The following is a 13,700-nucleotide window of genomic DNA, read 5'->3' on the forward strand; positions in this document are numbered from 1 at the left end:
GCTGACCCCTGAGTCAGTGAGAAAGAAGAACAAGGAGGAGGAGAGATGTCCTGCCCAGTAGCCAAAGTCATCCCACTCATCCTCCCGTGGCCGTCATCATTTCTGTTTTGTTCATCTGTGCCCTGCAAGTAGGAAAATGGTTGTTTCACATTTAGCTCTGGGAGAAATGTTAGGCTGTGTGTGTAATTGGGCTTCTGTGACACCACTATTGCTCCCAGACAAATATCTTCCTCCCCACTGCACAGTGCAGCCTCATGGAACAGCCTTTCATGACGGCAAATCCACTCACTGGGCTTCAAAGACTAAAATGTTTTGACCGCGCAACAAACAGGCACAAAAGAGTGTTGACCATTGAAAAGTTGTATGAATGAAACCTTGCTGCTCTAAGGCACTTTCCGGTTCGGGAATACTTGAGTACATCCATCTTTCTGGATGAACGTGGTGGATGGACGAACAGACGTGAAGATACATCTGGCTTAAAAATACTAAAATTCAACATTAGCAATGGCCCTCAAAAATGAATATTATCCAGGTTTATTTGTGAACATGCTGAGTCAGCATCCACCTGCATCTCCAGTAGGGAGCTCCCCTTCTAGTAAGTCGTAGTTATTTATTTTGGTGCAACTCTCCACCTCTCTCTAGATATTTTATGATATTTTTCTAGATGTGAATTTCAAGCTGAACATAAGACAAGCAGAATTAGCAGAAGTCTCTCTGTCCGTCAGACCTGCAAAATTTAGAAGCTCTTTGCGAAGCCTCTTAATTTCAATTTCAAGAAGCTTATTCTCAAAAGACACCTCTGTCGTCTCTCGAAGCGTTTGCCTCTTTGATCTTTTATCATTTCGCATTGCAACATTTCTTGTGGAGCCGAGGTTTCACCATCACGTGTTTCATTGTTTTGCAGACGTCTTCACCGTGTCGACCACCGTACCTGCTGTTAGGATCTGGAGAAAAGGGTCTTCACCACGATGCATCCAACCACGGACAGAAACAGGAAGTGGCTGCCTGGCTTTGGAGCTATGCTGTTGGTACTCTTGAGTCGAGTGACTTCAGCGCTAGAAGTGCCTCTTGATCGTAAGTACCATATTTAATATCCAAAATAAGACGTGGTATTTTACTTCCTTCAATTAGCTTCAAGCGTTGTGGAAATTACGCTTTACTTTTGTGGGGGCACAATGAATTTTAGCTTCAGTGGCTTTAGACATTACATTTTCGCATGTGTCAGCATGGGTTTGGTTGTTTTTCAGTAAAGAAATTCAATTAAACTTTGGACGTACTCTGTTTATTTTTAATATTTCAGCTACTTTTCTTGCATTTATTTCACCTGCCGCAGTCAGGCCGGCCCATAAAATGCTTAAAAAGTACCTGAAAGCTAACAGTACCTGAACCTGCTGTTTTTTTTCCTACTCCACAAAAACTAACACCTTCTCCTCAATACTCTACCACTGTGGTACGGCGTGTCATGATGGACAAAAAAGCTAAAGTACTGGAAGGATGTAAGTTGGCCGTTGACTTCTAGTGTGGAGTTTTTGCTCTTTGTCTGGAATGGATTATTATTATTTAGACGTGCATGCAGTTTTCTGTTGCCACATGCTTGTTTTGGAGTAAGTTGTCCGTCTACGGATCGGGGGGGGGGTTGGTTTTGTTTGCAGTGAGTGTTTCTATGTGGAATGAGATTCAAATGAACCTCGTGCGCGTGTGACCTTTGCTCTCTGTTGATGTTTCTCCAGTGCCCCAGCCCCCCACTATAACGCTACAGTCCCCGAAGGATTACATCTTTGATCCGCGGGAGAACATCGTCATCCACTGTGAGGCCAAGGGGAAGCCGAGTCCCAGGTGAGATGACCGCTTCGAGCCTGGTTATCAGAACACGTGCTAAAGGCCCATTAACACGTGGACGTCTGTCTCCGTTAACCACCACGTTAGCATAGTTCAATGATTTCTTCTCCGACAGCTCCTGAAACCCAAAAACATTTTAAGTTTAAAGTGAGTCAGGAGTCAAGAGCAAACATTGCCATGCTCCCTATGTGAAATTATAGATCTGTTTCCGGAGGGCAACTACACCCGGAGTGGTGCTGAAATATGGATCACCATAGCAACCGTGTTCATGGAGCGCGGTCGCTTGAGAGACAGCTGGCAGAGTGAATTAGCCACAGTTTGGATTTGCCGACAGTCTCTGAGTCAAACGGGTTACAATCAGACAAAGTCCTGCCATAGAATCAGGGATCCACATCAGTCTGCACAAATAGAGCACAATCGGTTTCTTTGATTTGGACAGATCGGACTGGACTGTGTCATTTCCTCTCTTATGTTTCCTTGTTGCCGCTAGTCTGGAAAATAATGATATATTTTAAAAGTATGTTGTTAAAAGCCCCTACGTATTCTGTGGTTTTGGCTCCTGCCCTGCTTCAGCAAAATCAGTGGCAGTTTTACAAGCAGCCACTCACCTGTATAGTTTCCTTTTTGCTTTGGATTATTCTGTGTGATAATGGTCTACGATAATATGATTATCATGATTGTTAGTTGCTCTGCTTGATGCTAGCTTCTCCTGGACGAGAAACGGCACACACTTCGACGTGGAGAAAGACTCCAAAGTCCTGATCAAGCCCGGCTCAGGAACCCTCGTCATTGACATCAGCGGCGAAAAGGCGGAGGCTTACGAGGGAACCTATCAGTGCACAGCCCATAATGAGCACGGCACGGCTGTATCCAACAACATCGTCATCAGACAGTCCAGTAAAACTTCATATTTGATCACTTTATTTCATATTGGGGTTTTTCCTCCTATTACCTGATTGACGGTGTGATGAACTATTATTTACACTTCCAGAGTTTATCAGTTATTAGCAGGTGCTGGAACGAATTTGACCAAAATGAAAAACCTTGTTTGTGACTCACAGGGTCCCCCCTGTGGTCGAAGGAGAGAAATGAAGCCATCACTGTGCAGATGGGGGTCTCCGTGGTGCTGCAGTGCCGGCCCCCTGCTGGGCTGCCCCCTCCTGTCATCTTCTGGATGGATAACAGTGAGTCTTCTGCACGTGTCCAAATCTGCACTTATCATGCAAAGACATAAGGACATAAACATATGTAGAACATCTATTATATCGTGTATGACCACTTTTAACTGGGACTTTAACTGTGTGTATATTTTCGATTAGATTTAATAGGACATGTTTAATGGAAACCAGAAACCATTTTCCGAGTCGCATTTCAAAATATTAAATTGTTTATCATTTCCACTTCTAACACTCTCTCCCTTGTCTTCTAGACTTTCAGAGGCTCCAGCTGGACAAGCGAGTGTCCCAGGCTCTGAATGGGGATTTGTACTTTTCCAACGTTCTCCAAGAAGACACCAGGAGCGACTACATCTGCTACGCCCGCTTCCCCCACACGCAGACGATCCAGCAGAAACAGCCCATCTCCGTCACCGTGCTCAACAGTAAGAAATAAACCTCTGCCTTTTACTTCTGATAGTTTTTGCCCCCGAAATTATAAAACTTTCAATCCACAGTTTGTCACAAATTTAAATTTCAACGTTTATATAAGTTTGTTTTTATGTTTCTCGTACTAAACTGTCTGGGGGGGGGCAGGTAAAGCTATTGTAAAGTAAAGCATTGCCTGTTTGTTTCCTTGGTTTGCATGTTCACAATTTTCTGTTATATTACAGTGGAAACAATGAATGAGACTGTGGCTGCTTTATACAATATCACTGAGTTCTATAGTGGTGAGTGCTGCTGAATTCCCATCAGCCCCTTCAGTGTAACCCCAGCCCTGTTTTTACCCTTTGGCATAATCGCACATTCACCTGTAACTCGACCTCTACTCCCTCCTCTATGGTATTTTAACAAACTCGTCCTCTGTGTGTTGGTTTGTTTGATTCCTGCACCAGGTTATATTCTCATTCTTTGTCTGTTAAAGCTTGGTTCGATTTAAGGAGCAGATCCTGCAAGATTACGCAAGAACTTCAAAAGTGATTTCCAACGAACATGTTTGAGGGAATGTGGGGGAGGAATAATCACGATTTAGATTTCCGTGGGCTGATAGATCAGTGTCAATTCAGCTGTCTCCATTAATTGCCTGTATCCCATTAAGCTCCGAGCTGCCTTAAAAGCGACATAACATTAAATATCGGCTGACTGCATCTCCCCTGGCATCACACACACACAAACCCACACTGATCTCATCAAGTGATTATCCAAGATGGCTGCCTCGTATGTCATATTATTTTAACATCAGTTTAGCTCCACGTACTACAGCAGCAGAGGCCCATGACTTTCGGAGGAATGTGCGTACGCTGTATTTTTGTGGCTGCAGGGCTGCTTTCCGCTGAGTGCACCCATGTTGCCATTGCAACCGCGCTCGGGGAGATTCCTCCTGCAACTTTACTCTCGTCAGTGCTCACGCTGTATGTGATGAAGCGAAACAGAAGCATGTCCCATTACATTGTGTCTAGTCATCAGTCATCCATTTTCTATCCCTTCTCTCCACTAAACAAATCCCATGGTAAACTGTGTATCTTTGACTCCATCCCCCTGTTCTCTACCCCGACCTGAACTCCACTCGGGCAACTCAAACCCTTCAGTCCTAATATTGCGGCCTGGTTCTGATCTGGTCCTGTGTGCTTGTGTGGTCAGATAGCCCACAGGGGGAGCGTCGTCCAGGGTTCATGATGCCTCCGGGCCCCACCAGTACCAAGATGGTCCTGAGAGGAGAGACTCTGGAGCTGGAGTGCATCGCCGAGGGCTTGTAAGTTCTGCTGCAATTTGTCTGTTTCTCATATTCAAGGTCTTTACTTTACTTATTGTTCAATATGGATGTTATGCCTCTGCCATCAATGTGCTTCAGAGATATGCCACGACCTAATTGCAGAGTTAAAACAAACATATCTCAAGCAACTGACTTGTAATGGCTTCCATAACAGGCCCACTCCAGAGATGTCGTGGCAGAAGGACGGAGCTGAGCTGTCAGACAGCAGGACGTCCTTTCAGAACTTCAAGAAAACGCTGAAGATTTCCGACGTGAATGAAGCAGACGGAGGCGACTACCGCTGTACAGCGGCAAACAACCTGGGAACTGTACACCACATCATCAAGGTCACTGTCAAAGGTATGAAGATCGACAGTTATTTGGCCACTTTGCAATCAAGTGCACATGTTATACCTTACTTTAAAAATATTTGAAGTAAATCATTTTATACTTAATGTTCTGACTCATCAGCATATATCATTTTGCAGACCATATTCACAAATCATGGTGCAACATCCTTTGTCCAAACCCTCAATTAGAATTTGGAAAAACTACAGAAAAGTCCCTTTTACAGGGGGGCAAAAAACCCACAACCTAGAACTTAGAGCCATACGTCAAGGATAGATAAGATTAAAAAGATCCTTTCAACTGAAAGAAGCTTTCACAAATAATTGTTCTTGTTCGTCCCCAGCGGCTCCTTTCTGGGTCAGCGCTCCCAGGAACCTGGTCCTCGCCCCGAATGAGACCGGCATCCTGACCTGCCGTGTCAGTGGAGAACCCAAACCCAAAATCAGCTGGTTTGTCAACGGAGTCCCCATAGAAAGTGAGTCAAATGATAAATCCCCTTTAGCTTAGTGTTCTTGAAGGTTTGAATAATGCACAAGTATTGTTATATGCAGGTTTCTTCACACGTCTTATGCTACTGTTGTAGGACTAGCATTGTTACAAAGCCTGGTTTACTTAAGCATGAAGAATACATTTAAGAGGTTGTGGTATAAGTGTGCAGGCTTTATTTTGTTGTTGCTGTTGTAGAAGTTACCAGTATATGTTGGACAATGTGTCCTGTCTCGCGCCAGATGCTCCTGAGGACCACACTCGCAAGGTGGAGGACGACACCGTGATCCTCAGCAATGTGCAGTCAGGATCCAGCGCCGTCTACCAGTGTAACGCATCCAATGAGTTCGGCTACCTGATGGCCAATGCTTTTGTCAGTGTTCTCGGTGAGTTAGACCTGTAGCTGGAAATATATCACCCCCTGCTTATCCTCAGGTAAAATGCGGCTCCTTTCCAAATTTTTCACAGGATCCTGTGGTTTTGCAGCAGGTCATTATTGTGCAGAAACACAACCACACACAGTGTGTTAACCGCTCTCCATCACAACCTTTCCTACATAAACACAAAAACAGCCCTAAAGAGACTGATGTAAACATGAGCATCAGGGGCCAGAAACACAATACAAACATCTGCACACACTGCCACACATGCAATTCACACACATGCAGTCACAAAAAATAATACAATAGTTTTGGCCTCTATAAGCCCATATTGTCTCATAGTGTTTGACAAGATTCGACATCTAGACTTATCATCCCTCGACGAGAGCGAGGAAAACCTAGCAAAAACAAACTATTAAAGAAAAAATCAGTGAGCAACATTAGAGATTAAAAAAAAAACTGTCTCTAACATGAATGTAGATGTTTAAAGTATTCATACATCAGAAAAATGTCTGACAGATGAAGGGAGCGGCGATGACAATTGTAATGATGATACATAAGCAGCTATATTGTATATCTAGTGTTAATCGGTCAATTTTGACCTGGTAATATTAGACATGGTAACAATGTTATATTTTAAAATAATTCAAGATTTCTGCTTTTTACTCATAGATAAGCAGTGTACAAGTTTAAACCTTTTGATAATGACGTTGGCAAAAGATAAGGGTTTAACTTTGTGGCAAAGTTTAGGAGGAGTAGTGAGCGATACTCGAGACAGAAAGATTTGAGTAATATTTGGCTTCCTCCCGCAGCTGAAGCACCGAGAGTACTCACTCCCCCCAACCGAGTGTACCAGGTCATCACCAACAACCCTGCACTACTTCACTGTTCCTCCTTTGGCTCGCCAATACCAACCATCACATGGTAAGATTGACATCCGCCCGAAAAATCATGTTGTTTCAATGCCAAAGAATGCTATCAGTAATGTGACAGCTCAACCAGCAGGGGGGAGAGAATTTAAGAATTTACATCTCTTTACATGGTCTCTCTCCACTCAGGTTTAAAGACAGTCAGACCAGCATTAAAAATGGTGACCCGTATGTGATCCATGAGAACGGCACGCTGGAGATCCACGTGGCCCAGCCGCTCGACAGCGGGAAGTACACCTGCATTGCCACCAACAACCTGGGGATCAAGGAGAACCACGTGTTCCTGGAGGTTAAAGGTCAGATAAGGACCAATCGCATCCCAGACAATGAGATAGACAGTTCCACTCTTAGCTTGGTAAAAGTTCTGATACAGCTCCTAAAGAGAAGAGATGCTTGGTCCATATAGCCCAAAGTAAGTATGTGGTCATTAAGCCATTTTTTTTCTCTTCCCCCCCCCCCCAGTGTCAACTCGTATCCTGAAGCAGCCGGAGTACAAGGTGGTGCAGAGAGGAATGAGCGCCGTGTTCGAGTGTAAAGTCAAACACGACCCCTCCCTCATTCCCACCATGACCTGGCTCAAAGACAACGGAGAACTGCCAGATGACGAGAGGTACAACACGCCCTCAGATATCTTACATTCAGCCTGTGTCATTGCTAGCTTCAGACTGACTGAGTAGAAACGTTCTGAACACGCTGCCGTCGCCAAAACCAAGTCAGATTAACTCATATTCTTTTATGCCGTTTTAGGTTTGAGGTGGACACAGACAGTCTGACCGTCAAACATGTGACCGACGAAGACGAGGGCACCTACACCTGCATCATGAACACGACCCTGGACCGGGACTCTGCCAGTGCCATGCTGACTGTCGTCGGTAGGTTCACAGGCTTACTAGTGACTTAGGTTGAATCTAGTTTTTTCTTCTTTTACAAAAGGTGAAAATTCTCCTTCTTTCAACCAAAAGAAAATAAATCTGTCCTTTTCTCCACTGTCCTAAAAACCTCTCTGCTCCTGCTCTTCCTCTGAAACCCCGTCACATACTCAACTATACTGTTTTCACTTATTTTAAACCCAGATTCCTAACTGTATGGATTTTTCCTGCTTCTCTGCTGTTTGTATGAAATGTCTGTCACTGACTTTTAACCCTCTTCTTGAACTCTACTCTTGCTTCTCGCCGGGCACAGAGGCAACGCCTGCTCCGGCTATTGTCCACGGTAAAAAACTAAAACAAGTGTAGCATTCATTTATTTATTTTTTCGCCCTCGTCTCCAGTCACAAATTCTGTTTGTGAAACCTGTGGCCTCCATTTCATTTCCTTTCTTTTATTTCATGCCTGTTCTCTGTAGTTTGTTTAATGTAGTGTGTTAAATGTTAAGTGTGGTTTCACAGTGTCTGCAGAGTCGTGGTGAACGCACTCACAGGTGTTTCCACTCGACCTCCCTGAACGGCTCTCAGCCTAATGGGCCGCCAGCTCACAAGTGCTCCGCGTCCAACCAGCCACGAGTGATGACTCCTTAGCTTTCTTCTCTTAACACTCTACATACTCCCTGCTCTGTTTTCATTTACATATTATTAAATGGACATAAGTATTAATAAATGAACATAACTAAGACAGTAAAGAAAAAGGAAACTACCACACTGGCTTTTTCTATTTCTACATTATTTTGTTCCAGATTCTTAAATAAAGTCACTGTAATGAAATTGTCCCAATATGTCACACTTAACCTTTGACCTCCAGGTAACAAAATCGAATCAATACGAAAAAACTAAATCTCCTGTAGTGTGATTTTTGTTGGAGAAGGAAAAGTTCCTGCACAAAAAGTGCTTGACTTTCAGTAAAAACAGATGTAACGAAAGGACTTCAGTTCTCTTTGGTCCTGACAGTCTCATCGTGTTTGCAGAAAAACCCGACGCTCCGACCGACCTGGAACTGACCGACCAGACGGACAGAAGTGTTCAGCTCACCTGGATCCCTGGAGACGATCACAACAGTCCCACACAGAGTAGGACATATTCATGGTCACTGCAGCATTTCAAAATACATTTTTGGCCACTGCCAAACTCACAACTGGACTAATGGATGGAAGTTATCAGAAATCGTCATTGTTTTAACTCTTCAATCTTTCTTCATCTTCCGCAGAGTTTCTGATCCAATACGAGGATCTGCTCCACCAGCCGGGACTGTGGATCAACCTGACGGAGGTAGCGGGCACCGGCACAACAGCCCAGTTGAAGCTTTCCCCGTTCGTCTACTACTCTTTTAGGGTACTGGCTCAGAACCTCGTGGGCTACAGCGACCCCAGCCAGCCTTCGCGCCAATATAGGACCAACCCTGCAGGTAAGTGAATGTGACCATCCAGGCATTTCAACAAATTATCTAAAATAGTCGGATTGAGCTTCATTCTTCGTTTTCCACAGCTCCTGATGAAAATCCATCAGATGTTCAGGGAGTAGGAACAGAGTCTGACAACCTGGTCATCTCCTGGACAGTAAGACATCTTTGTTTTTTGTATTTAGCTGGAGTATACTGTTAACATGCCATCCACAGTGTTGTACCTCTGTGTCCTGCACTTTTATTCTGTCTGTAAGAACCATATTGTTGTTGGGGTATTAAAATGTATATATATACAATTTCTCTCTTTGCAGCCACTGACTGGTTTCCAGTCCAATGGGCCTGGTTTGGAGTACAAAGTGCTGTGGAGACAGAAGGACATGGACGGGGAGTGGTCGTCGAAGAACGTGGCCAACGTCTCCCGTTTCGTCGTGACAGGAATCCCAACGTTTGTGCCGTTTGAAATTAAAGTTCAAGCGATAAACGATTACGGCAGCGGACCTGAGCCCGAAGCGTTGATTGGGTACTCAGGAGAAGACAGTGAGTGGGACCATTATTACTTTCCTTGTTTCCTTCAAAACACACCTTTTCTTTTATATAGGCTGATGGAAAAATTCACATTTTCCCCTTTAAACCAACATTTGACTCAGGACCTTTAGTTGTCTAAACATTTTAATGAACATGTCCAACAGCTTTTACATCTAATCAATTCACGATCATTGTAGGATTTTTATCATTCATTTTTCTTTGAAAGACAAATGTAGTATTGCCATTACTATCTCAAACTTGTTTTGTTTCTTTGGTTTTGCAGTGCCGCTGTCTGCTCCTGAGAGCGTGCAGGTCATGGTTCACAACAGCACGCTAGCAGAAGTGCATTGGGAGCCTGTATCTCATCCTTCAGTAAGAGGGAAACTACAGGGATACAAGGTATTGTTTGGTTGAAGTGTGTCTGTTGTTGCAACCCTCTTTCATGTTTAAGCTTTTGCAACCACACATAAAATGCATAAACATCTGAACTAAACCCTCTCCCCTCCCAGCACATCTTCCCCCAATCCGTGTCTTTTACAGAATGGGCACTAGCACTGCCTTTATATACCACCCACAAAATGGCTGTCACTTTAGGTAATTATCCAATCAGGAGTAGACAATGGAGGCCAGCTTCCTGGGAATATCAAAATAAAAGTTCAAGGCTTAAGGGAACAACACAAACTCTAACTATAACCAACAATTTACTGCCAGAGAATGCGAGGAAATTAAAACAACATAAGAAAAGTCTAAATCAGCAGACTGGACGAGTGAATGCATATATTTCAGAAAAAAGCAATGCATAAGAAAAAAGAATGCTTTACTTTGGCATGTCTGTCTTGTTAGTCGAGCTTCCTAAGGGGTTGGCCACGTATGTGTCGAGTCCTCATTGGCTTATTGCTAAAGAGGGCGCCATTTTGCAGGTGAGAATGAATAGGCAGGGTTGGTGCTCAACCTGTAAAATCGATGTTGAGGGAAGCATATGGAAGTTGGGGAAATTGCTCAGTTCTTTGTTGGTGCTTTTGAGTGGGGGTATTTAGATGCATAACCAGTTGTGTGTGTCTTTGTGTGAAGTTTTTGTGTGAAGAGGGGTGTATCATCAAGCAAGATTAAGTTAAACCAGGTTTTATCCAATAAATCGAGTTTTGTGCATGAACTGTTTTAGATATTTGCGACCCAAGCTTCCTGTCCAAATATTATCTCTCCTGAAGCCTGGTCCCTTACAAGACTTACACCAGATGTTTATTATTAAGTATAACCCAAAGTTTTAGCCTCATTGTGGAAACAATTTTATTTTATTATACTATCTCAGTGTCACGTGATCTGCGCTTGGCCATATCTGTATTTTAAAGATCTGATAAGTTTACACGTATATGACCAAACTGTCACACATTCTATTTTTACTGTCATATCATCGTGAAATTATCAGGCTCACTCAATTTCAACTCCATCTGTGCGTTACCATGTCTGTGAGATAAGATCAAACGTGTCAGCGTGTCAACACCACCCTGTGTCCGCTCCAGGTGTTCTATCAGCGTGAGCGCGGCTTGCATGAGACAGAGAAGACGACGGATGAGGAGGAGCAGGTTCTGACGTTCAGCGGGAACCGTACCGAGGGGCGTCTGCCGGGCCTGCAGCCGTACAGCCTCTACATACTCTTCATCAGGGTCGTCAATAGCAGGGGAGAGGGGCCTCAGAGTCCAAGCAAGACGTTTGAGACACCCGAGGGAGGTGTGTATGTCGGGAGAGGTGGTGACTGACATGGTTGGGGGATTGATGGTTTTCTTGTCTTTCCATCTGTTTGGGGAAAGTTTAAGATTCAAAAATACTTCTAAAATGATTTGAGACATCTATGCACACACCTTTATTGAAAGAATTGTTAAAAGTACTGCAAAACTGTAGTCTAGTTCATTGTGAATACAGCCAAGCCAATAACACACAAAACTTAATGAAATATTAAGACCAAAAATGTTCTCCCCGGAGGTCTTTTTAATTGAACAGGTACCAGAAGCCTGAACTTATCTTTCACATATGAAGAACACAGGGAATGGTTGGGGTCACAACATGAAAATGTCTAACATACAGGCGAGGGGTGGCATCTAGGTAGAGCTTGACAGGCATGACAAGTCCTATACATTTCAGGCCCACTTTCTCACTGTATGTAATTTCGGAACTACTGTGCATATGTGAAAGCAGCTTTAAAGATTTCTTATGAAGGCTCATTTTGGAAACAGACCCTGACTTGGCTCTGGTTTTTGATTTTCAGTCCCAGGTCCTCCTTCTTTTCTGAAAGTCCTGAACCCCAGTCTGGACTCTCTCACCCTGGAGTGGGGCCCACCAATGAACAATAACGGACGCCTCGCTGGATTTACGCTGAAGTACCAACCAGGTAGTTTAACCAACTGCAGGCGCACAACCTGTACACTGCAACAGTATTATGCACAGTTTGCTGAAAGGGAAATGAAATATTTTGCATTCCTAACTCTGTCCGTGCAGTCAACACCACTAATGAACTGGGACCAGTCAAGATCGTGACGCTCCTGGCCAACGAGACCACGATCACCCTGAGCAGCCTGAACTCCAGCATGCTCTACAAGTTTTACTTAAGTGCAAAGACAATCAAAGGCTCTGGCCCCTTCATCACAGAAGAAGCCTTCACAGTCATGGACACAGGTGAGTTCTCTGTAATTAAACATTCAGTTAAAGCTTCACGCGCAGCAAACCACAAGCACAATGTACCATAATCGAATGGTGGCAACACTGGCTGTTAGCTCTGAGTATTCAAATGTTTTTTCACCTTGAAACATAGTCAGAGGTCTGGGTTTCTAAACCTGGACCATAGCAGTATGACATTCTGCTCATAACTGAATTTTAGATGCCCACCCTTGGAAAATGGCAGCCGTGTGAATATAGGTCAACAGGAAGAAAAGGTCAAAGAGTCATATATCAGCAACCAGAACACAGAGTGCAGTGGTGAGAATGACAGTGCCCTGACAGATGTGAAGGACTCACTCAATCTCAATCTCTTTCTCTTTTCTCCGAAGCTCATTCTCAGCCCGCTGTAGAATCGGGCAAAGGTAACGCAAGTTTGCCACTGGAAGGCCCTGCATGCTAATTATATATTTACATCATATATAATTAGCCTAGCATGGATATTAGCATTTATCCTACCTTTTCCTGCATGTTACAGGTTGGCATGTTTGCATTTTCCCGACGAGTAGACTTCCATGGCATTGGCAAGCAGCTAAGCTTGTCTCCTGTTCAGATTGAATAGGCTGTGGCATTGGCTAAAACTTAGGATGCTTGTGTATTAGAATTAGCTGATTTGTTTTTATTAGACCCCTACCATGATGCTTGTGAATGCGTTTATGTGGAACTAACACATATTATTTACCCCCTGATGCTATAAACTGATGAACTGTGCATATAAGTTAAAGTAGAGTTTGGGTTGAACCAAATAATGAGCATGCTGCAGTGATGTGATGTGTTTTTTTGGGGGGCCCAGCTCCTATTGTGCTTTAAACTCCAGCATGTCGGCAGCACATGTCTATGTCAACAACAGCTCTTCTGCTCTTGACTGTTGGTGTGTGCGTATCCTGTCTCACTCTTTTCCGTGTTCTTTTCAGGCCTCACAGAGCCCCCCACAGAGCCCCCCACAGAGCCCCCTCACCCAACTATCCCCATCACTCAGTCTGTGCCTCCCCCGTTTCACAAGGGTACAAGCAACTTCTGCGCCTCCTTAGATATCAGCCTTACGAGCTAAGTGCTGCAAAAATGATCCACCTCAGCAAATGTTTCATAAGAAAGAGAAACAGCGGAAATATTTGTCTCTCTGGAACTGTCTTTAATAACAGTGATGTTGGAGTGTTTGCAGAGATGGACAATTTTGTGGCAACTATACTTTTTTACTTACCTGTTGTATTGATTAGATAGATGAGCGTGCATCTGGTGTTGGC

General features: G+C 43.9%; 1 protein-coding gene across 5 annotated transcripts in view; it reads left to right on the plus strand.

Moving 5' to 3' along the window:
* The window catches only part of nrcama (neuronal cell adhesion molecule a), a 52,785-nt gene that overhangs the window by 29,729 nt on the left and 9,356 nt on the right, over positions 1 to 13,700 (plus strand). For 4 of the 5 annotated variants that reach the window (XM_053414911.1, XM_053414914.1, XM_053414912.1 and 1 more), the window contains 21 exons: positions 905 to 1,074; positions 1,731 to 1,836; positions 2,543 to 2,736; positions 2,901 to 3,023; positions 3,269 to 3,439; positions 4,635 to 4,746; positions 4,922 to 5,106; positions 5,438 to 5,569; positions 5,823 to 5,966; positions 6,773 to 6,884; positions 7,019 to 7,185; positions 7,352 to 7,499; positions 7,637 to 7,761; positions 8,789 to 8,890; positions 9,028 to 9,225; positions 9,306 to 9,376; positions 9,534 to 9,759; positions 10,031 to 10,146; positions 11,268 to 11,475; positions 12,011 to 12,133; positions 12,241 to 12,417. In XM_053414911.1, coding sequence (XP_053270886.1) covers positions 969 to 1,074; positions 1,731 to 1,836; positions 2,543 to 2,736; positions 2,901 to 3,023; positions 3,269 to 3,439; positions 4,635 to 4,746; positions 4,922 to 5,106; positions 5,438 to 5,569; positions 5,823 to 5,966; positions 6,773 to 6,884; positions 7,019 to 7,185; positions 7,352 to 7,499; positions 7,637 to 7,761; positions 8,789 to 8,890; positions 9,028 to 9,225; positions 9,306 to 9,376; positions 9,534 to 9,759; positions 10,031 to 10,146; positions 11,268 to 11,475; positions 12,011 to 12,133; positions 12,241 to 12,417 — 3,046 coding nt within the window. In that variant the 5' untranslated portion in view covers positions 905 to 968. Of the gene's footprint in view, positions 1 to 904; positions 1,075 to 1,730; positions 1,837 to 2,542; positions 2,737 to 2,900; positions 3,024 to 3,268; positions 3,440 to 4,634; positions 4,747 to 4,921; positions 5,107 to 5,437; positions 5,570 to 5,822; positions 5,967 to 6,772; positions 6,885 to 7,018; positions 7,186 to 7,351; positions 7,500 to 7,636; positions 7,762 to 8,788; positions 8,891 to 9,027; positions 9,226 to 9,305; positions 9,377 to 9,533; positions 9,760 to 10,030; positions 10,147 to 11,267; positions 11,476 to 12,010; positions 12,134 to 12,240; positions 12,444 to 12,799; positions 12,827 to 13,393; positions 13,461 to 13,700 lie in introns of all 5 variants that reach the window. The other variant, XM_053414915.1, reaches the window with a different exon arrangement.

The sequence above is a fragment of the Pleuronectes platessa genome, chromosome 22 (assembly GCF_947347685.1).
Source record: "Pleuronectes platessa chromosome 22, fPlePla1.1, whole genome shotgun sequence".
Taxonomy (NCBI): Eukaryota; Metazoa; Chordata; class Actinopteri; order Pleuronectiformes; family Pleuronectidae; genus Pleuronectes; species Pleuronectes platessa.